Source organism: Pecten maximus, chromosome 18, assembly GCF_902652985.1.
Source record: "Pecten maximus chromosome 18, xPecMax1.1, whole genome shotgun sequence".
Lineage (NCBI taxonomy): Eukaryota > Metazoa > Mollusca > Bivalvia > Pectinida > Pectinidae > Pecten > Pecten maximus.
The window spans coordinates 32,776,402-32,801,637 of record NC_047032.1 but is presented as its reverse complement, the minus strand read 5'-3'; the positions used below and the strand labels follow the sequence as shown (position 1 = coordinate 32,801,637).

At 39.0% G+C, this 25,236-nt stretch overlaps 1 protein-coding gene and 1 pseudogene across 1 annotated transcript; one reads left to right on the top strand and one right to left on the bottom strand.

Annotated features, from left to right (window-relative positions):
• Window positions 1–6,095, top strand: part of LOC117316378 — a 28,398-nt pseudogene extending 22,303 nt beyond the window's left edge.
• A 3,817-nt stretch (window positions 6,096–9,912) lies between these two features.
• Window positions 9,913–25,126, bottom strand: LOC117316558 (T-complex protein 1 subunit alpha-like). The gene is made up of 12 exons (XM_033871202.1): window positions 24,903–25,126; window positions 23,852–23,937; window positions 23,517–23,645; window positions 22,814–22,911; window positions 22,008–22,118; window positions 19,926–20,107; window positions 19,485–19,611; window positions 18,608–18,783; window positions 18,062–18,185; window positions 17,203–17,395; window positions 10,614–10,777; window positions 9,913–10,362 (listed from the first exon to the last, which is right to left on the bottom strand). Exons 1-12 carry the CDS (start codon window positions 24,973–24,975, stop codon window positions 10,158–10,160), a joined length of 1,668 nt encoding a protein of 555 aa, XP_033727093.1. The 5' UTR covers window positions 24,976–25,126; the 3' UTR covers window positions 9,913–10,157.
• Between the last annotated feature and the right edge of the window lie 110 nt (window positions 25,127–25,236).

The window sequence follows — 25,236 nt, the reverse complement described above, 5'->3', positions numbered from 1 at the left end:
TAGGCTTTACTTAACTCTTCTCCATACGAATAGCCTGACTGTAGATAAATTTTCCTCTTCATCTTCCTGTTTTTTTTTCTCTCCGTTTTACATTTTGTTAAGTCGTTTGTGTATATTCATTTATGAGTGCTTTCTGTCGTAAAGATTTCGAAAACATCTGAATATTTCGGCTTTTTTACCTGAACAATACACTGTAACAAGAAGAGTTCTGTCTAACTTTTCTGCTTCCCAATAACGGATGGTTTTACTGATGATATTACGCGATTATATTTCCTCTAAATCTGCTTTGATTTTCTCCTTTCTCTCCTGTTGACACTGTTGTGTGATTGTCTCCTGTTGACACTGTTGTGTGATCCTCTCCTGTTGACACTGTTGTGTGACTGTCTCCTGTTGTGTGGTTGTCTCCTGTTGACACTGTTGTGTGATTGTCTCCTGTTGACACTGTTGTTTGATGGTCTCCTGTTGACACTGTTGTGTGACTGTCTCCTGTTGACACTGTTGTTTTATTGTCTCCTGTTGACACTGTTGTGTGATTGTCTCCTGTTGACACTGTTGTGTGATTGTCTCCTGTTGACACTGTTGTGTGATTGTCTCCTGTTGACACTGTAGTGTGATTGTCTCCTGTTGACACTATTGTGTGATTGTCTCCTGTTGACACTGTTGTGTGATTGTCTCCTGTTGACACTGTTGTGTGATCGTCTCCTGTTGACACTGTAGTGTGATTGCCCCCTGTTTACACTGTTGTGTGATTGTCTCCTGTTGACACTGTTGTGTGATTGTCTCCTGTTGACACTGTTGTGTGATCGTCTCCTGTTGACACTGTAGTGTGATTGCCCCCTGTTGACACTGTTGTGTGATTGTCTCCTGTTGACACTGTTGTGTGATTGTCTCCTGTTGACACTGTTGTGTGATTGTCTCCTGTTGACACTGTTGTGTGATTGTCTCCTGTTGACACTGTTGTGTGATTGTCTCCTGTTGACATTGTTGTGTGATTGTCTCCTGTTGACACTGTTGTGTGATTGTCTCCTGTTGACACTGTTGTGTGATTGTCTCCTGTTGACACTGTTGTGTGATTGTCTCTCCTGTTGACACTGTAGTGTGATTGTCTCTCCTGTTGACACTATTGTTATATTGTCTCCTGTTGACACTGTAGTGTGATTGTCTCCTGTTGACACTGTTGTGTGCTTGTCTCCTGTTGACACTGTTGTGTGATTGTCTTCTGTTGACACTGTTGTGTGATTGTCTCCTGTTGACACCTGTTGTGTGATTGTCCTCTGTTGTGTGATTGTCTCCTGTTGTGTGATTGTCTCCTGTTGACACTGTTGTGTGATTGTCTCCTGTTGACACTGTTGTGTGATTGTCTCCTGTTGACACTGTTGTGTGATTGGATGTCTCCTGTTGACACTGTTGTGTGATTGTCCTCCTGTTGACACTCGTAGTGTTGATTGTCTCCTGTTGACACTGTTGTGTGATTGTCTCCTGTTGACACTGTTTGTGATTGTCTCCTGTTGAACTGTTGTGATTGTCTCCCTGTTGACCTGTGTGTGATTGTCTCCTGTTGACACTGTTGTGTGATTGTCTCCTGTTGACACTGTTGTGTGATTGTCTCCTGTTGTGTGATTATCTCCTGTTGACACTGTTGTGTGATTGTCTCCTGTTGACACTGTTGTGTGATTGTCTCCTGTTGTGTGATTGTCTCCTGTTGACACTGTTGTGTGATTGTCTCCTGTTGACACTGTAGTGTGATTGTCTCCTGTTGACACTGTTGTGTGATTGTCCCCTGTTGACACTGTTGTGTGATTGTCTCCTGTTGACACTGTTGTGTGATTGTCTCCTGTTGACACTGTTGTGTGATTGTCCTCCTGTTGACACTGTTGTTTGATTGTCCCCTGTTGACACTGTTGTGTGATTGTCTCCTGTTGTGTAATTGTCTCCTGTTGACACTGTAGTGTGACTGTCTCCTGTTGACACTGTAGTGTGATTGTCTCCTGTTGACACTGTTGTGTGATTGTCTTCTGTTGACACTGTTGTGTGATTGTCTCCTGTTGACACTGTAGTGTGACTGTCTCCTGTTGACACTGTAGTGTGATTGTCTCCTGTTGACACTGTTGTGTGATTGTCTCCTGTTGACACTGTTGTGTGATTGTCTCCTGTTGACACTGTTGTGTGATTGTCTCCTGTTGACACTGTTGTGTGATTGTCTCCTGTTGACACTGTTGTGTGATTGTCTCCTGTTGACACTGTTGTGTGATTGTCTCCTGTTGTGTGATTGTCTCCTGTTGTGTGACTCATATCCCCTGACTGTGGAGGGTTTCATACCCCCTCACTGTGGAGGGCTTCAAACCACCTCACTGTGTAGGGCTCCATACCCCCTCACTGTGGAGGGCTTCATACCCCCTCACTGTGGAGGGCTTCATACCCCCTCACTGTGGAGAGCTTCATATCCCCTGACTGTGGAGGGCTTCATACCCCCTCACTGTGGAGGGCTTCTTATCCCCTCACTGTGGAGGGCTTCATACCCCCTCACTGTGGAGGGCTTCATACCCCCTCACTGGGGAGGGCGTCATACCCTCACTGTGGAGGGCTTCATATCCCCTCACTGTGGAGGCCTTCATACCCCCCACTGCGGAGGGCTTCATACCCCTCACTGTTGAGGGCTTCATACCCCCTCACTGTTGAGGGCTTCATATCCCCTCACTGTTGAGGGCTTCATATCCCCTCACTGTGGAGGGCTGCATACCCCTCACTGTGGAGGGCTTCATACCCCCTCACTGTTGAGGGCTTCATATCCCCTCATGGTGGAGGGCTTCATACCCCCTCACTGTGGAGGCCTTCATACCCCCTCATGGTGGAGGGCTTCAAACCCCCTCACTGTGGAGGGCTTCATACCCCCTCACTGTGGAGGCCTTCATACCCCCTCATGGTGGAGGGTTTCATACCCCCTCACTGTGGAGGGCTTCATACCACCTTACTGTGGAGGGCTGCATACCCCCTCACTGTGGAGGGCTTCATATCCCCTCTCTGTGGAGGGCTTCATACCCCCTCTCTGTGGAGGGCTTCATACCCCCTCTCTTTGGAGGGCTTCATACCCCCTCATGGTGGAGGGCTTCATACCCCCCTGACTGTGGAGGGCTTTATACCACCTTACTGTGGAGGGCTATATACCCCTGACTGTGGAGGGCTGCATACCCCCTCTCTTTGGAGGGCTTCATACCCCCTCACTGTGGAGGGCTTCATACCCCCTCACTGTGGAGGGCTTCATACCCCCTCACTGTAGAGGGCTTCATACCCCCTCACTGTGGAGGGCTTCATACCCTCTCACTGTGGAGGACTTGATACCCCCTCACTGTGGAGGACTTCATACCCCCTCACTGTGGAGGGCTTCATACCCCCTCACTGTGGAGGGCTTCATACCCCCTCACTGTGGAGGGCTTCATATCAGTAAATTACAGAATAGCAGTTCAGAGTTTAACATCCACGCCATTTGTCTGCAGTAAATGTCCCTGGTAACCAGGGAGCTACTCATTAGAGATGAGGATTGATCAAATAATGTTCCATGAATAAAATTTGATCTGTTTCAGACACTGAAGTATGTGAAAGTAATTAGATGTTTCTCATATTCGGGGAAAGATGCATTAGTTTGCTTTTAATGTTTCAAAATGTGTTTTTGTCAAGCTAGGTATTCATGTTATTGGGATGAAATATTTTAAAACTTGTCTTGAATATAGGACAGCTGACTGCACATTCGTACGCTCACTCAGTTTCCAGGCGCTCTCTGTGGTAGTGTGGTGGTAAATAACTCCAGTAGGCTGTAGGTTGATTTTACGGGCCGTAACTAAATCAATTTACATTATACTAATGGCGGTCGTATAATCATACTGATGGCGGTCGTATAATCATACTAATGGCGGTCGTATAATCATACTAATGGCGGTCGTATAATCATACTAATGGCGGTCATATAATCATACTGATGGCGGTCGTATAATCATACTGGGTCGTATAATCATACTGATGGCGGTCATATAATTATTCTGATGGCAGTCGTATAATTATACTGATGGCGGTCATATAATTATACTGATGGCGGTCATATAATTATACTGATGGCGGTCATATAATCATACTGATGGTGGTCATATAATCATACTGATGGCGGTCGTATAATTATACTGATGGCGGTCATATAATTATACTGATGGCGGTCATATAATCATACTAATGGCGGTCGTATAATCATACTGATGGCAGTCGTATAATCATACTGGGTCGTATAATCATACTGATGGCGGTCATATAATCATACTGATGGCGGTCATATAATCATACTGATGGCGGTCATATTATCATACTGATGGTGGTCGTATAATCATACTGATGGCGGTCGTATAATTATACTGATGGCGGTCATATAATTATACTGATGGCGGTCATATAATTATACTGATGGCGGTCATATAATCATACTGATGGTGGTCATATAATCATACTGATGGCGGTCGTATAATTATACTGATGGCGGTCATATAATTATACTGATGGTGGTCATATAATCATACTGATGGCGGTCGTATAATCATACTGATGGTGGTCATATAATCATACTAATGGCGGTCGTATAATCATACTGATGGTGGTCGTATAATTATACTGATGGCGGTCGTATAATCATACTGATGGCGGTTATATAATCATACTGATGGCGGTCGTATAATTATTCTGATGGCGGTCGTATAATCATACTGATGGCGGTCATAATTATTCTGATGGCGGTCGTATAATTATACTGATGGCGGTCGTATAATCATACTGATGGCAGTCGTATAATTATACTGATGGCAGCCGTATAATTATACTGATGGCGGTCATATAATCATACTGATGGCGGTCATATAATTATACTGATGGCAGTCATATAATTATACTGATGGCGGTCGTATAATTATACTGATGGCGGTCATATAATCATACTGATGGCAGTCGTATAATTATACTGATGGCAGCCGTATAATCATACTGATGGTGGTCGTATAATCATACTGATGGCGGCCGTATAATCATACTGATGGCGGTCGTATAATCATACTGATGGCGGCCGTATAATCATACTGATGGCGGTCATATAATCATACTGATGGCGGTCATATAATTATACTGATGGCGGTCGTATAATTATACTGATGGCGGTCGTATAATCATACTGATGGCGGTCGTATAATTATACTGATGGCGGTTGTATAATTATACTGATGGTGGTCGTATAATTATACTGATGGCGGTCGTATAATCATACTGATGGCGTTCATATAATCATACTGATGGCGGTCGTATAATTATACTGATGGTGGTCGTATAATTATACTAATGGCGGTCGTATAATCATACTAATGGCGGTCGTATAATCATACTGATGGCGGTCGTATAATTATACTAATGGTGGTCGTATAATCATACTGATGGCGGTCATATAATCATACTGATGGCGGTCTTATTAGGCCGCCGGAGAGACAGAAATAATGAATAGGTCTGTATTGAGATGTCATTTATATGTTGTATCAAACAACGTTCCTTGTATGTTGACAATTTAGAAAACGTTGTCCTGATGGTCAAGTCATAATGATTGTCGTTAATTTACAGTGGCATCTCCTGCAAAGTGTGACTGTGAAAACTTAACCCAGAAAATTGACAACCTGCTAGCGGAAATCTGCATTCTGAAAAAACAGATGAAGCGAAAAGATGCCGAACATCGCAGACGTGAGCGTTATTTACAGAACAGGTATTGGGAATGGAGACGACGTGTACGTGGGGAACTTAACAAGAAGCTGTCAATATTCACGGAAAACCTACGATATAAAGAAAGACAGCTCAGCGCTAGATACAGGAAGAGGGAGAAGAGTTTGGAGAATCGGTACAAGCAGAGAGAATTTGACATGAAACGACAATATACTCGGAAGTATAAAGATCTGGGCAGGAAGTTTGAGGAAAAGATCAGGAAAATGGAGAACAGATTCAGACAACGAGAAGAGGCGATTCAAAAGGAGTGCAAGGAGGCACTTCAGGAGAAGTCTCGACAAATCTGGAGGATGAGAGGATAATGGTGTTTATCTTCTACTTTATACCAGGCAAATGTTTGTTAGTGAATAATTACATATTAGGGTTAGAAATACTGAAACACCATATACTGTGTAGAGCCTTTTCATGCTTGATCCCAGTAAATTTGTAGTTTAAAGGAAATTTTTTCTCAATAAAAGTGTTTTCTTTTTTTAATTCTGACAGCAATTTTGTCTCAACAGGAAGATAAATATTTTGTATGATGGACTTTCGGTTGGAACCGCAATGATGTACAAAAGGCAATAGATTCATTAAGACTTTGTCTCAGGTGGCCAAATAAAAGTGAGCTATATCATTTATCTATGTTGCAATTATTACCCTGTAACCAATTAAATGTGATAATTAATGTGACTGTACTGTCATATCTACTTAATCTTATCATTAACTTCAACAAAGTTTGATGTCCAAAAGTCTGGGGCCGCGGTGGTCGAGTGGTTAAGGTGTACCGCCACTTTAACACTAGCCCTCCACCTCTGGGTTTGCGAGTTCGAAACCTACGTGGGGCAGTTGCCAGGTACTGACCGTAGGCCGATGGTTTTTCTCCGGGTACTCCGGCTTTCCTCCACCTTCAAAACCTGGCACGTCCTTAAATGACCCTGGCTGTTAATAGGACGTTAAACAAAAGCAAACCAAACCAAAAGTCTTGGAAAGACCACCAACGTCTGAAGTAACCAGTCAAGGGTAACCTTTGAATGGAGTTTAACGTCCATATATTGTGGAAAAAGTCGACCATTCTTTAAATCTTTACACAAACAGTATACTAACAATGCGTACAAGTGTCGTTGAAATGTTTCAAGACCGACTATGTCAAGGTCCGACTGTGTGAGTAATAATCATATTTACCTGAACGTCTATGTGACGAGATGGTAAACTTGTAGCTGTATTATCGCCACTGATGGGACGTTTCGTCTATTGACATAGTGTATACTATATACACACTATATCTAAACATTCTTTGTCTGGTCATTCTCAAAATTGAACATGCACAATTTGAGTTCCTGGTATTTATTAAACAAGAGGCCCAATGGGCCTGTATCGCTCACCTGCCTCTACACAAAATTGCAGCTGATTGAGGTCATTTCTACAGATACTATGCTGATAACAACTTTATTTAAATATCAGAGTAAGCCAGGTTAATTCATGTCAATATATTTTCTTGTCCTTCATTCCAGAATACTATTGGCCTAAGATAGGTTCTTGGCGACTCTTGGCTCTAAGCATGCTACAGACAGGCCCAATATCAAGTCCCTGGGCCTCTTGGTTATTGAGAAGAAGTTGTTTGAATATTATAGCCTATTTGACCCATGTGACCTTGAATGAAGGTCAAGGTCATCTATTTGAACAAACTTGGTAGCCCTTCACCCCAGCATGCTACAGGCCCAATATCAAGTCCCTGGGCCTCTTGGTTATTGAGAAGAAGTCGTTTGAAGATTATAGCCTTTTTGACCCATGTGACCTTGAATGTAGGTCAAGGTCATTTATTTTAACCAACTTGGTAGCCCTTCATCCCAGCATGCTACAGGCCCAATATCAAGTCCCTGTGCCTCTTGGTTATTGAGGAGAAGTTGTTTGAAGATTATAGCCTATTTGACCCATGTGACCTTGAATGATGGTCAAGGTCATTTATTTGAACAAACTTGTTAGCCCTTCATCCCAGCATGCTACAGGCCCAATACCAAGTCCCTGGGCCTCTTGATTATTGAGAAGAAGTCGTTTGAAGATTATAGCCTATTTGACCCATGTGACCTTAAATGTAGGTCAAGGTCATTTATTTTAACAAACTTGGTAGCCCTTCACCCCAGCATGCTACAGGCCCAATATCAAGTCCCTGGGCCTCTTGGTTATTGAGAAGAAGTCGTTTGAAGATTATGGCCTATTTGACCCATGTGACCTTGAATGATGGTCAAGGTCATTTATTTGAACAAACTTGGTAGCCCTTCATCCCAGCATGCTACAGGCCCAATACCAAGTCCCTGGGCCTCTTGGTTATTGAGAAGAAGTCGTTTGAAGATTATAGCCTATTTGACCCATGTGACCTTGAATGAAGGTCAATGTCATTCATTTGAACAAACTTGGTAGCCTTTCACCCCAGCATGCTACAGGCCCAATATCAAGTCCCTGGGCCTCTTGGTTATTGAGAAGAAGTCGTTTGAAGATTATAGCCTATTTGACCCATGTGACCTTGAATGAAGGTCAAGGTCATTTATTTGAACAAACTTGGTAGCCCTTCATCCCAGCATGCTACAGGCCCAATATCAAGTCCCTGGGCCTCTTGGTTATTGAGAAGAAGTCGTTTGAAGATTATAGCCTATTTGACCCATGTGACCTTGAATGATGGTCAAGGTCATTTACTTGAACAAACTTGGTAGCCCTTCATCCCAGCATGCTACAGGCCCAACATCAAGTTCCTGGGCCTCTTGGTTATTGAGAAGAAGTCATTTGAAGATTATAGCCTATTTGACCCATGTGACCTTGAATGATGGTCAAGGTCATTTATTTGAACAAACTTGTTAGCCCTTCATCCCAGCATGCTACAGGCCCAATACCAAGTCCCTGGGCCTCTTGGTTATTGAGAAGAAGTCGTTTGAAGATTATAGCCTATTTGACCCATGCGACCTTGAATGAAGGTCAAGGTCATTTATTTTAACAAAGTTGGTAGCCCGTCACCCCAGCATGCTACAGGCCCAATATCAAGTCCCTGGGCCTCTTGGTTATTGAGAAGAAGTCGTTTGAAGATTATGGCCTATTTGACCCATGTGACCTTGAATGATGGTCAAGGTCATTTATTTGAACAAACTTGGTAGCCCTTCATCCCAGCATGCTACAGGCCCAATACCAAGTCCCTGGGCCTCTTGGTTATTGAGAAGAAGTCGTTTGAAGATTATAGCCTTTTTGACCCATGTGACCTTGAATGAAGGTCAATGTCATTCATTTGAACAAACTTGGTAGCCTTTCACCCCAGCATGCTACAGGCCCAATATCAAGTCCCTGGGCCTCTTGGTTATTGAGAAGAAGTTGTTTGAAGATTATAGCCTATTTGACCCATGTGACCTTGAATGATGGTCAAGGTCATTTATTTGAACAAACTTGGTAGCCCTTCATCCCAGCATGCTACAGGCCCAATACCAAGTCCCTGGGCCTCTTGGTTATTGAGAAGAAGTCGTTTGAAGATTATAGCCTATTTGACCCATGTGACCTTGAATGAAGGTCAATGTCATTCATTTGAACAAACTTGGTAGCCTTTCACCCCAGCATGCTACAGGCCCAATATCAAGTCCCTGGGCCTCTTGGTTATTGAGAAGAAGTCGTTTGAAGATTATAGCCTATTTGACCCATGTGACCTTGAATGATGGTCAAGGTCATTCATTTGAACAAACTTGGTAGCCTTTCACCCCAGCATGCTACAGGCCCAATATCAAGTCCCTGGGGCTCTTGGTTATTGAGAAGAAGTCGTTCGAAGATTATAGCCTATTTGACCCATGTGACCTTGAATGAAGGTCAAGGTCATTTATTTTAACAAACTTGTTAGCCCTTCACCCCAGCATGCTACAGGCCCAATATCAAGTCCCTGGGCCTCTTGGTTATTGAGAAGAAGTTGTTTAAATGAAAAAGTTGACGCCGGACGGACGGCCGGACGGACGACGGACGCCGCACCATGGCATAAGCTCACTTGCCCTTCGGGCAGGTGAGCTAAAAACAGTAGTTAAAAGGAGTTTTTATTAAAAAACGACAGACAAAAAGGCAATTTAAACAGCTGACCACTGAGGACGTCAAAACAATATACATAAACAAAACAACCGATACCTGTTTTTGTTATTTAATAAGGTTTTACAGCTGACATTTGGGTGGGTATGCACTACATACAAACACATATAATGATAGAATTTGTTCACAGTCAATCCTTTATAATAAGACAAATAACGCCATAATTCTTTTGATTATAGCATCACTCATATCCACAATACTGTCCTTTTCACATTGCATGAAGCTTACATGATGAGCACTGTAAAATGGAATTCAAAATAAATATTAGTCCTAGTGTTATTTTATAGCTGGCCTCTGTTGAGGGCGTCCTGGTAGGAATTTCCATCCTTCTTCTCAGGAGTCAGTTTGATCAAATCATCTATTCTCAGGATTGTAATGGCCGCCTCTGTAGCAAACTTGAGTGATTTGATCTTTGAAATTGTTGGTTCAAACACACCCTGTTTTTTGTTGTCTTTGACTTTCCCTTCATAAAGGTCAAGGCCAATCCTACAAAATGAAACAAGGTTGGTTACTTAGAGGGTATGCTATTTTACTGTTACATCAATCTGCTTTCAAAAAGATTTTTTAACTGAAGATAAATATGGAATATTTTTGATGACCAATTTAGACTGTCAAATGTAGTCAATAGAATGCTTACAGGGAGGTAACTCCAGCACAAGTATAATGTGTTCTGTAGCAGTGAATAGCAACATTTTGTGCGTTTATCAATACAATATTTGATGACTCGGAAGACTCACCAGCGAAGGTCTCGGTGCTCCTGTTTGGTCTGAGACATGTTGTGATACGCGCGGAGCTTGGCCACTAAGTCTGTGGAGTCCTGGGCAGCATTAACAGCCAACTGTTTAGGGATGACCAGCAGGGACCGTGCAAACTCGGCAATGGCTAACTGTTCTCTGGATCCCTGTGAACCGAGTAAAGATGGATTTAATATACAATATAGTGTCATTCTCAGAATTAATGTGACCAAATTGTAAATTACAGGACAGTCACATTGTGTTAAAACCAAACATTTATGAACCAAGACTGACAAAAATTAGTATTTTCACACATGAAAATAACGAGAAGATAATTTTTTTTAATTTACTGTAATACTATAGCTAGCAGCTAGAGAAGCATGCTACCTGCAAATCATGGCCGTGTACACAAACTAGAAAACAATTCTAGTAAAACATCTGTATGTACCCACATCTGTTTCGATAAAAAGCTAAATGCTAAATCTTTACAAAGTAAAGTGGAGATTTAGGCCATGTTGACCTACTTACACAACAGTACATCTGATGACATGTAACGCTTGACAAACAGTAGTAGGATGTATAGTACATCTGATGACATGTAACCTTGACAAACAGTAGTAGGATGTATAGTACATCTGATGACATGTAACCTTGACAAACAGTAGTAGGATGTATAGTACATCTGATGACATGTAACCCTTGACAACAGTAGTAGGATGTATAGTACATCTGATGACATGTAACCTTGACAAACAGTAATAGGATGTATAGTACATCTGATGACATGTAACCTTGACAAACAATAGTAGGATGTATAGTACATCTGATGACATGTAACCTTGACAAACAGTAGTAGGATGTATAGTACATCTGATGACATGTAACCTTGACAAACAGTAGTAGGATGTATAGTACATCTGATGACAGTAACCTTGACAAACAGTAGTAGGATGTATAGTACATCTGATGACATGTAACCTTGACAAACAGTAGTAGGATGTATAGTACATCTGATGACATGTAACCTTGACAAACAGTAGGATGTATAGTACATCTGATGACATGTAACCTTGACAAACAGTAGGATGTATAGTACATCTGATGACATGTAACCTTGACAAACAGTAGTAGGATGTATAGTACATCTGATGACATGTAACCCTTGACAAACAGTAGTAGGATGTATAGTACATCTGATGACATGTAACCCTTGACAAACAGTAGTAGGATGTATAGTACATCTGATGACATGTAACCTTGACAAACAGTAGTAGGATGTATAGTACATCTGATGACATGTAACCTTGACAAACAGTAGTAGGATGTATAGTACATCTGATGACAGTAACCTTGACAAACAGTAGTAGGATGTATAGTACATCTGATGACATGTAACCTTGACAAACAGTAGTAGGATGTATAGTACATCTGATGACATGTAACCTTGACAAACAGTAGTAGGATGTATAGTACATCTGATGACATGTAACCTTGACAAACAGTAGTAGGATGTATAGATCTGATGACAGTAACCTTGACAAACAGTAGTAGGATGTATAGTACATCTGATGACATGTAACCTTGACAAACAGTAGTAGGATGTATAGTACATCTGATGACATGTAACCTTGACAAACAGTAGTAGGATGTATAGTACATCTGATGACATGTAACCTTGACAAACAGTAGTAGGATGTATAGTACATCTGATGACATGTAACCTTGACAAACAGTAGTAGGATGTATAGTACATCTGATGACATGTTATAACCCTTGACAAACAGTAGTAGGATGTATAGTACATCTGATGACATGTAACCTTTGACAAACAGTAGTAGGATGTATAGTACATCTGATGACATGTAACCCTTGACAAACAGTAGTAGGATGTATAGTACATCTGATGACATGTAACCCTTGACAAACAGTAGTAGGATGTATAGTACATGACATAAACCATAGAAAAAAGAATATGTTTTTGTTGTATCATGGTCTGGATTGTCCGATCTGTCTGGCCAAAATGATGTACGTTTTTATTATGTAACAGGAATACCAAAAGGAAATTGAATTGAAGAATTCGTAAATGACGATCGTTCATATCAATTTTATACAATTTTGACACAATTACGTACTAGAAACAGGATATCCCGAGTTTTTAAGGACCGGCTAACAGTATTTGTCCTCAGAAAAAAATTAGAGTGTTTAAATGGTTCAATCATCAAACTTTCATAATTCCTTTTCATCACAGGTCATATAAATATCTCAATAACCAGCAGTACTCTTTTTTTTATGGTGATGTTACTTTTCATACAAGGAATTTAGCTTTCGCATTCATATACCACATTAATATGACTTTAACCAGTGACCTTATTTGGCCCACCTGGCACCAGAGGTTTCTACTTAAATCTTAAAAGATTGTGAAGTAAATATATATAGACCCACATCATCTCAACTGTATCCATACTTGACATGTTTATGACTAGTTAAATTTCACTTGTCCATATAACATGGTCCCATCCCAGGCTTGATGCAATTCTATTACAGTTTGACAAAGAAAACTCAGAAAAACCATCGATACACCAGATTTTGGATGATCACAGTGTGATAAACTGATCATATTTATATCTCATTTAAACCATGTTTTGTCGGTCTGTTCTTCTGTCCTCAGAAAAAAAATTAGAGTGAATGTTATTACAATCATCAAAATTTAAATTCATATCCAAAGTTCATCACCGGACAGACAACAAATACATCACTAATAACTACTTGCTAATGTGTTCACACAGGATTTCATTATTCTGTAAATACATTCTCTCTCCATATACAATATGTTGAGTGTAATACTGAGGATTCATATCACTCAGGGGTTGACACTGACGTCCTTGCCTTGACAGACCACTGGGCCGCCAGGTTTTAAAATGAGGCAACACAGGCTGTCTTATGTATCCAGCCTAACTGAAGTCCTTATAGAGGGGTTGGAGCAATGTCCTGCAACCCAAAATCCTGGGAAATGTTTTGGATTTTAGAATTTTAGATGCGATTTCCCACATTCTGGTTCACTTTGTGAAGCCCACAGTTGAATTGAAGAATTTGTAAATGATAATAGTTCATATCAATCTTATATTATTGCGTACTAGAAACAGGATATCCTATCCTTGATTTTAAAGGAACGGTTAACAGTATTTGTCCTCAGAAAAAAATTAGAGTGTTTGAATGGTTCAATCATCAAACTTTCATAATTCCTTTTCATCACAGGTCATAAAATATCTGAATAACCAGCAGTTCTCTTTTTTTGTATGGTGATGTTAATTTTCATACAAGGAATTTAGCTTTCACATTCATTATATATTATACCACATTAATATGACTTTAACCAGTGACCTTATTTGGCCCACCTGGCACCAGAGGTTTCCATTTAAATCTTAAAAGTTTGTGAAGTAAATATAGACCCACATCATCTTAACTGTATATCCATACTTGAAATGTTTATGACTAGATAAATCTCACTTGTCCTTATAACATGGTCCCATCCCAGGCTTGATGTAATTCTATTACATTTTGACAAGGTAAACTATTAGAATAACCATCGATACACCAGATTTTAGATGTTTACATCACATTTAAACAATGTTTTGTCGATCTGTTCTTCTGTCCTCAGAAAAAAATTTAGAGTGAATGTTATTACAATCATCAAAATTTAAATTCATATCCAAAGTTCATCACCGGACAGACAACAAATACATCACTAATATCCAAAGTTCATCACCGGACAGACAACAATACATTGCTAATATCCAAAGTTCATCACCGGACAGACAACAATGCATTGCTAATAACTACTGGCTAATGTGTTCACACAGGATTTCATTCTTCTGTAAATACATTCACTGGGATTATTTTGGGCAATACCAAATGCATGGGTTATTTTCAAGAAAAAGAACTATCTGTAATATAATCTATGGGCCATTTATAGAAATTTAGAGCATTTTTCTGAATCACGTGATCACGCAAATTGTGAGCCAATTACCCCATGGCCCCCTTCCAAAATGATCCCTGCATTGCACCCTCTGTATACAATATGCAGACTGTTATACTGATGATTCATAACAGCAGGGGTTGACACTGACTTCATTGCCTCGACAGACCACTGCTCTGCCATGTTTGGAAATTAGGTAGCCCAGGCTGTCTTATGCATCCAGCCAAAGCGAAGTCCTTCTAGGGGGTCGGAGCATGTTCTCGAAACCCTAAACCCTGGGAAATGTTTTGGATTTTAGAATTTTAGATGCATTCCTGCATTCTGGTTCATTTTGAAAATGAACTATTAAATCTTACTCCATGGAGTTTTCTTCAAAGTATTGGAAAATAATTGTTTTAAGTAAATGAAGAAAACTTGGGCTATAAACAAGCATTTGGCTAAAAATGTTAGCAGCCCATTGGGCCCATTTGGCTGCTGATCTGGACATTCCGGCAGACCGACCAGATTCCAGGCAATCTAGGGCTGCTTGGCTACTGTTAGTGTCAGTCCCTGATTATATCAGCTTAGTTTTCTTAGACACTGTCTGGGTAGGTATCAACACCCTGATTATATCGGCTTAGTTTCCTTAGACACTATCTGGGTAGGTATCAACACCCTGATTATATCAGCTTAGTTTCCTTAGACACTATCTGGGTAGGTATCAACAATCAACTTTATATGTAGAAGTAGTCCTTATTTGTGGAAAAGTTTGGTTTATATGGTTTAAATTGTTTAACGTCCTATTAACAGCCAAGGTCATTTAAGGATGTGGAAAGCCGGAGTACCCGGAGAAAAACCAACGGCCTACGGTCAGTACCTGGCAACTGCCCCACATGGGTTCGAACTCGCAACCCAGAGGTGGAGGGCTAGTGATATAGTGTCGGGACACCTTAACCACGCCACCGCGGCCCCCATTGTGGAAAGGTGAATGGCTGTTGGCTCATAATAAACTAAAAGGTACAAATTAGAAAAAACATCTTTATACACTATTTGTCCTCAGAAAAAAATTAGAGTGTTTGATTGTTACAATCATCAAAATTTCATAATTCATCTTCATCACAGGACTTTAAGTTCTGAGTGGAGGAAATTTTAATCATATCTGGATAACAGGAAATTGTCTATATTAATGGAAATAGTGAAAACTTTGGCATTCATAGACCACAGGAACAAAGTAGTTTATTTTAGCTACTGTTCAGTGATCTGTTTTACTCCATCAGCAGTACATGACAGTGCATCCATTTGTCTTCATCTTTCAACGTCACTTTTCAGAGATTAACAGAATGTAAGTCGATGTAACTTTTCAGAGATTCACAGAATGTGTGTCGATGTCACTCTTCAGAAATTCCAAGAAAGTAAGACGATGTCACTCTTCAGAGATTCAAAGAATGTAAGTCGATGTCACTCTTCAGAGATTACAGAATGTGTGTCGATGTCACTTTTCAGAGATTCACAGAATGTGTGTCAATGTCACTTTTCAGCAATTCACGAAGTGTGTGTGTCAATGTCAATTTTAAGCGATTCAGAGTCTGCTCGGCCCAACATTTCAGCCCTTCTAAGGCTGAAGGGACATCAATTTGGTGATTAAGAGACCTGGGATGTCCATTTAACAGTTAAATTTAAGTCATCTTCAGTCGAGCATGTGGAAATACTACTGGAGCCTAGTGGAGCTGGTGGTAATACTACTGAAGCCTAGTGGAGCTGGTGGTAATACTACTGGAGCCTAGTGGAGCTGGTGGAAATACTACTGGAGCCTAGTGGAGCTGGTGGTAAATACTACTGAAGCCTAGCTAGTGGAGCTCTGATGTGAACACAATATTTTTTATTACTCCTTCCTATTACACATTATAGAGCCTAACAGTTATTAATACGTTTGGGCTGGATGGATCAGTTACATGTCAACTGTTTAAAAACATCAGTGTGGAAACTGGAAATGTTAAACTGACAAGAAAATTTAGCAATTGATATTCAATTAAAAGCTTTCATAATACCCGATAGCTTCTCTGACATAATCGTGTGATATTGTATCTATACAAGATTTTGATGGACATTTTGACAATATTAGCAAAGTGTGTATATATGAAATTGTTAACCTTTGTTGTATACTAAAACCAGATACTTTCATTTGGTATTCACATACAGAACAGAACAAGAAAAAAAACCCCAACAAAACAAAACAAAAACGGAAGCAGTCTTAATTTGAACGGACCCCTCCCCATATTTTTTAACAGTGAAGGCTCTGTATATTTTTCAGCTAAAATACAGCAATATCTGATGATTCTGCCTGTTACATCCTGACAAAAATTAGCAAATGAAATACTGCACTCATTACAAACCTTACTGGATAATCACAAACGTAAATTCCAAAAGATACAAAATGTTTGTCCTCAGAAAAAAATTAGAGTGTTTAGATGGTACAATCATCAAAATTTCATAACTGAATTTCATCACAGGACAAACCCCCTGACATCTCTACTGTCATACTTACCAGAGAGGTAGCGTAATTCTCCAGGTAGATTGACAGTAATACTTACCAGAGAGGTAGCGTAATTCTCCAGGTAGATTGACAGTAATACTTACCAGAGAGGTAGCGTAATTCTCCAGGTAGATTGACAGAGCAGCCTCCACAGCCCCTCCCCCAGGTACGACAGATTTGGACTCCAGGACACGCTTTACCACACACAAGGCATCATGTACTGAACGTTCCATCTCATCACACATGAAGTCGTTTGCTCCACGTAGGATGATGGAGGCTGCAGATCTTGCCTTTGTTCTGTTAAAAAAAATAACATGGTTACTTCTTGTATAATTCTTTTCTTGTTCAGTAACTTAAATAAACAATACAAACCAAACCTGTTCAGTAACAGTAGGCTAGCTGGTATCTATGATAATTCTTTTTCACAGAAATACATATTTCATAAAATGTAAAGGGGACTCATAGACAAGTACAAGATGGAAGGAGAGGAAACCTATAGCCCCCCCCCCCCCCCCCCCCCTTCACCAGTAGGAGATTAATACATACATATAATATGCACAGAGAGGAAACCTATAGCCCCCCCCCCCCCCCGGCTTCACCAGTAGGTGATTAATACATACATATAATAGAGAGGAAACCTATAGCCACCCCCTCCCCCCGGCTTCACCAGTAGGGGATTAATACATACATATAATATGCACAGAGAGGACACCTATAGTCCCCCTGGCTTCATCGTTCGGGACTAATACGTAAGATGGAAGGAGAGGAAACCTATATTGTCACCTCGGTTTCACCGGTAGGAGAATAATATGCATAGGCTTCCATTGTTGACATCTATAAGATTTTAATTCCCCCCGAAGTCAGAGAAAGAGTGGTTTACTTAGGGATCCAATACACATACTTATGATAACCCCATAAGATCTGGACACAAACTTAAGTATAAATATAAAAAGAACTGTTTACCCTTTAATGAGGATGAGCTCGTCATCTGAGACACGTTCCTGTATCACCTCCTCTGCTTGTCCGAGCATGCTGGGATCAAAAGACTCTTCACCCTCTAAGTTGGCCAATGTAAGCACCAGTTGCCCTAAAGTACAAATTTAATGATGAAATGCCAATGTACAAATTTAATGATGAAATGCCAAACATTTCTTCTTAAAACCATATCACTCCTTTCAATACCACTTCATATTTACAGTTAAATCTTATTAATACAGTAGAGTTAGGTATGACTGTCATTCAACCTCAATCTTATTAATACAGTAAAGAGTTAGGTATGACTGTATGACTGTCATTCAACCTTTTATATCCTGTTCATAGTTAAATCTGCTATATTAAAGAGTAAGGACTATTTCAGTAAATAATATATCCCATTGGAGTACTACAGAAATTCTTTGCATGATGGGCGTCAGAGAAAATGGTATTGTTTATCGTTTCATAAACTGAACTTTTCCTATGGGGTAGATACTTAGCTAGAACAGCCCAAATTTACGTCGACTTGTGTCTCACCTCCTGTTGCCTTGGCGATCCTCCTCAGATCCACCTTTTTACATCTACGTACAGCCATGGCTCCAGCCTCCACAAAGTACTTAAGGCAGAGATCATCAATACCTCCTGTGGTCAGGATAACATTGGCTCCAGAAGACATGATCTTCTCTATTCTTTCCTTGGTAATATCAGACTCCCTGTCACAGAAAGGAATGAAACATGAGTTAAGCTTGCGTTCATCATGTATGAGAATATAAACATATTCCTAAGCACTTATCTTACAGTACTCTGAAGCAGGTGTGTTCTCTATACAATATTTCTCTTTACACAAACAGTATACGTAACAATGTGTACAGTGTCGTTGCAACGTTTCAAGACCCACTGGTCTCTATGTCAAGTTCTGACTGACTGTGTAAGTGGAAATCATGTTGACCTGTACGTAATGATAGCTACCATTTTATCACATACAGGTAAGCATGATTTTATATATCTAAATTGACGAATCTTATCAAAGACAGACGTATTCTCGTTTGTAGATCCATTCACAAGTGTCTGTTCTCTCTCGACAAAACAAGGGAAACAACTTCCTTACCACAAGTGTCTGTTCTCTCTCAACAAAACAAGGGAAACAACTTCCTTACCACAAGTCCTCATTTGTTTTAACTATACTGAACTGAGAATATGGTATCAGATTAATCAAACTGCCATTGCATTCTTTTGCATTAAAATTACAGTCATGATCTCCTGGCTGATTGATGAGATTAGCTCATTTTCAATATTTGAAGATATAGCAGTATTATATTCCAACTGATCTAAATTTGAGAAGACATTTTTATGATTACTGGCCTTAACATTTGACCCAGAGTATGTAAGTTATGTGATGAAAGTAAAATCTTACTTCTGTCGTACTCCATCCAGATCTTCTGGATTTTCTATGAGCACCTGAACACCCATCTTCATCTTTGCTTTCATCAAACCAAAATCTAAACAGGCTATCTTTGCATTTGTGATCTTCTTGGGCATGGCTGAGAAAAGAAACCCAATCAAAATCCAGATTTGTTGACTTCAGAAAAATAAACTTTGAATTCAGATAATCAATTAATTTTCTTGTCAAAGAATGATTTTTTTAAAATTTATATATATACAATTTATATAATTTTTCAAGTTTTACTAATATAGTAATGTTCTGGTCCACAAATATGCTACTGACAGAAAACTTGAATTATAGGATAGTGAACTTTATTAAAGTTTTGCTCATCATAACTGAGACAGAATTTCCAACAACATTCCAACTTTTTATTTATTCCAGTAAATCCTGTTTAGCTAATCAAACTCTTACCTTGTGAAGCGACTGTACAATTGAGGGCGTAGCCCTGGATCAGAGTACTCTCATTGGAGCTACGGCCATGGGCTTTGAGAACATTAACGGCCTTGATAGGATACCTGTACCCTCCCTTTCCATCTGATGTCTTTATAGCATAGGCAGCATCAACCACCATGTTGGAGAAGAAATCTGATTGGCTGATCAGTTTGTCAAGGTCAAATTTTCAACTGCTTCATAGAATTTTTTTGGCATACAGGTTTGATGATTTCATTTGTTAACCAACTGTATCAGTAAAACAGGGAGATAAATTATTATTCTACATCTGTTAAAACTTTGTCCTTGATTATTGTCCTTAGATTCTTGTTAACTGCTATACTTTGTAATGTTATATGTAACCAAAGTTAATACATATTATTGTTTCTATAAGATTTCAAAATAAAATTTTATTGCTATAATCATATGTGGTGACACTTGCTGACGACAATACATGTTTAAATCCTCTTGTCTTTCCCTTGCCAGTCTTCATTCATATACAGTAAGGCTGGTCTAATTATAAGTCAGACCTAAATTGTCTTACCAGCAATTCTGTTTATCCTGTGTACATCTGGGTTAGACTACAGACCATACTGTAAATATTTGATTTTCTGACACCTCTCTTTGTCTCTCTCTCCCTCTCTCTCTGTCTCTATGTCTGTCTTTGTTACTATATATATGTCTTTGTCCATGTTTCTTGTTTCGTCCCTATTGCTTTATTGCTATGATTTTTCTGTCTGCTCTACACCTTTTCTTCTGCTTTCTTCCTTTCTTTAAATACAGTGGGAAAGTAACATTTAGAAAATTCATCAAAAGTAAATGATTTTATGAATCTGGATTAAGATGTGTGTATTTGTGTTGGATCATCTACAATTCTATGGTGCTGTAATAATGATTATTCTGAATACAATTGTATACTATGTACTTTACACTGTATGAAAATCTCTGAAAAAATAAAACAAATACAAAAAAAAAAACTTTGTCCTTGATATAGTGAAGGAGATTTCCATAGGGAAAGGATCCTGTTTCACTCAACAAGATATATTGTACCCCATTGTATATACTTTCGACTCACAATCTAGCTGAAAGGAAGTTGTATGGGGTGTAGCGGCACTGGGATTTAGCTGTCCACTACACAACACAGATGTTTGATGATTAAGCTGTCCACTACACAACACACATGTTCCTTTCCAGGTGTATTTTGGGAATCAACACCTTCTCAATATCACAGAAAAGGAAGGCTATCGATGTATATTTACACCCCCCCCCCCCCATCCTTTTTGTAAGTATACAGGATTTATTTTTTAGTTCTTGTAAATAATAAATGTACAGATATTTTCCTGTCTATATATTTTGGTCTGAATTCCCATTCCCAATGGTGTATCACCAAAATTCATCAAACCTTTAAATACTGTATTCTTTATGTGAGCACACAGAATCTAACAACCTGTTGATTTCCCCCTTCATTTTACAATTTGGCTGCACATAAAATTCCAATAACCATTAAGGTGACATTTCCCAAAACAGCTAGAAAAAAGGCATGGATATATTCATTAAGCAATACACTTATACCTAGTAATCAACCTATTACTATTCAGAAGAATACCAACAGTCATTGTCCTCAAATAAGCTCACACCTATACTGTATTAGAGTATGATACTGCAAGTGTGTTGACCCGAAGACAAATATCAAATATTATATAAGCATTTAAAAGGAAAAGTATCTAAGAAACAAAGTGTTGCTTCTTTCTTAAAATTTATTTTTATTTAAGATTTAAAAAATTGGTGAGTTTTCTATATCAAACTGGATAAGGAAACATTTGAATCTGACAGGCATCTTGTGAAAACTTTAGAAAGACTAGAAAGAGTTGTAAGACATAAATGGCCCTGCTGCCACTTGACATCCCGAAACAGTTTAGTGAGAATCAAATCACCAGTTCCTGATATCAGCTAGTTACATTGCATTGGGACGGGACGGACATGGGTAACACTATATGCCCCCCCCCCCCCCCCCTACTTCATGCGGGAGCATAAAAAGTGAAACACGGTCAGCATGAAGGATACGATCCAATGATTTTGCTGGACATGCTGGTCTTGGCAGCGTTTATGATACAGTCACGGCCAAGTTCTTCTACATTGATGGTGAGGTGTTCCTGGACATACTTACAGGCTTCCCTATAAAATCACACAAAATAGAAAATATTGGTTTTCAAAAATAGTACTAAATTGTAATATCATAAATTGCATTGAATATCCATTAACTTTTCTGAATCATTGTTACCAGGTTTGTAGTTAAATCACAAAAGACATTCCACATCAACCTAACAATATCTCTAAGTGGTAAAATTGTAAAATCACAAAAGATATTCGACATCAACCTTACATATCTCTGAACAGGTGGTAAAATTGTAAAATCACAAAAGGTACTGAATGTGTTAGCATCAACTACAGGTCTACACCTGATATATATTCATTTATATCAATGATATATCTAAGACATTTTGTAAATCTATCATGGAGGAGTTTGACATGTTTTAACCAACTAATACAGGGTGAAGATTTACACAATCTTCAAATAAGCATTAAAATGCAGAAAGAGCATTTCTAACTGGAAAGTAAGATGATACATATACCCTGCTAAACTAATGATACTGAACAAAATTAAGTTTATTACTCCAAGCAAATGTAATTTTCCTGTATCTTACTTAGTATAAAGATCTTCATACAAATAAAAGATCATATTTACTTGATAAGAATTTCTTTCTCCCACTGTATATACCTTCAGTTCATGGAGTAGGAACTGGAGGGAAGTTGAATGGGAGTTTACAGTTTTTGTGTTGAGACTTATCAGGCAGACATCCATTACTTACTTGCAAGCTAATCTGTAGCCACTGATTATGGATGTAGGGTGTATCTTACATTTCACCAAGTCATCAGCATTTTTTAACAGCTCTGCAGCAATTATCACCTGTAAACAGTTTTATTACAAGTAACAAGGGTATCACATCATTTAAAAAATATAAATTGACACAAATTCCTATTCTTAGAAATGAACAACTTTGATCTTAACCGATGTAGTTTAAACCAGTATAACAACTGATTGCAGTCTTTGGAGTGTTTTTCCTGCCTAGTATATATTTGGAATACTGGTCACAATTCCAATTGTGTACCGTTTATTAGCTCAAATGAAGTCATCATATTTTCCATGTGATAACACAGAATCCAGATCTTCTTCTCACTGGTTTGGGATGAGCTCTTTAAACATTATTTTAGGAAGAAAATTAGTGAACTAGGAAAGATCTTGTCAGGAGTTAACTGAAAATTTGGGAATTTGGAATAATGAAATTATTTCAATGGGAATTAAGTCAAAAAAAGCCTTCAGAAAAAGCCCTGAAATCCAGTAATTAAAGGGCTTCATTTCCTCCTAATTTGACACTTATTCTGCCCACAGTATTCCCCATTTCCTCCTGATGACAATTTCAAAAATCACCAGGAAATACACTGCACCATTATAACAGTCACTGCCCTTGATTAGAAGTTTGAGGGATTGAAGGAGAACGAGGAAATACTCACCACAGAAGTTGTACCATCTCCGACTTCCTGGTCCTGGAGTTCTGCTAACTCCACCAAGATTTTAGCTGCTGGGTGTTCTACCTCGAGTAGCTTAAGAATGGTGGCACCGTCATTGGTAATAGTCACATCCTACAATTACAAAGTCAGTGATTTAAACAATAGTCACATCCTACGATTATAGAGTCAGTGATTTAAACAATCACAAAGAAACAATAAACTCTTGGGGAAAATGTTCACTTAACTCACAGGAGATAGCTTTATTTGCTTCTATTTTTAGAAGCTTCAAGACTTCATACTAAAAGCATCTTGACATCACTGTTGTCACTCATACTTACACCAATATCATCTACCAACATTTTGTCCAATCCCACTGGACCAAGACTGCTTTTGACGATATTAGCTATTGAACTGGCTGCCATCACTGAAAAAATATAGAGTCAATGAAGATATTAAGTTTCAATAACAACAGTTATTCTCTTTAATAGCATACATGTCAACCTCTGAAATCTTCAATGAGGGAGACCTCCCTCATTCCACACCCAAAATGAGACCTCCCTCATTCCACACCCAAAATGAGGAAGAAAGTGCATGAACAAATTGTGACATTTTTTGTTCAATTAGGGGATGTTGCACATGAGCTTGCATAGGACTGAAATAAATCTTTATATTCATCAAGTTATCCCCCATTCTTTCTGAAATAAAAAATAAAAAATAATTAATTATGTTTGTACTACAAAATTATTTGTTTTCTGAATAAGCTGTTTTCATCTGATGGTGTCAGCCATTGCACTCGGAAATAGTCCTATTATTTAAACTAAACCCCCAAACTGTTGATGGTTCCCTATAATTTATATTAAGAAGAAAACAAATAATCGGTTCTCCTCTTTGTTTCATGCGGTTTAAATTCAGCGACTTAAAACGACGAAGACACCCAAAAAACGTTGTGTTACAGATCAATTTCACTAAAGAAGAATTTTTGTAATAATGAATACAAAAAAATCTTCTCTGTAAGGACTTGCAGCATTGTCAGAGAACATGTTTTACTGAAGGGGCTACAGAGGGGACAAGATATTAAAATTTTGCTAAATTAATTAGTATTTATAAAATAGTATGATACCATAATCATTGCAGGTAGACTATATATATTGAAAACAAATTAACATATATATCTTCCTTAACAATATCAAAATACAACTCGTAATTATATACACAATATCCCTTTGGTTACCGGAACATGCCCGAACATTCGAGACCATGTGCGAGTCATGCTTGTTCGATGTCAAGAGTTGTCGGCTTGAAAAAAAGCTTCAAATTGTGACTCCAATCACACATTCATTGAATTAATGGGTCTAATAGGAATCAATTCAGTATAATTTAAAAACTTACCATTCTGTGAACGGACGGACTGGCCCGTAGTTCTGTCCCCACCAACAGTGAGTGTAGCCGTAGTGTCTGCCATGCTTGTTGTTTATTCTCGCGTTGTCTCGTTTCCAGCTCGCATGACAACGAGATTTTCAATAAATGAATATATATTTTTTGATTTCGCTGATTTTATTGTTGAGTTATCATATCTTAGAGGGAATAATACATTTTTCATAGTTACTCTATGCTGAGAAGAAAAAAAGGAAGATTTTGAAATATAAACCATTTGATCACGCCACTCGCCACAGCTCGGCAGATTCCGTCATTCATGTGAGGCCAGGTGAGGGGATCACAACAT

Bases quoted from the DNA above. Each gene is read 5' to 3' on its own strand.
- LOC117316558 (XM_033871202.1), bottom strand. From the start codon at position 24,975: ATGGCAGACACTACGGCTACACTCACTGTTGGTGGGGACAGAACTACG. The intron at 23,938-24,902 runs GTAAGTTTTTAA...ATATTTTTTCAG, and splicing joins GTCCGTCCGTTCACAGAATG to TGATGGCAGCCAGTTCAATA. The intron at 10,778-17,202 runs GTAAGTATTACT...CTCGGTTCACAG, and splicing joins AGAATTACGCTACCTCTCTG to GGATCCAGAGAACAGTTAGC.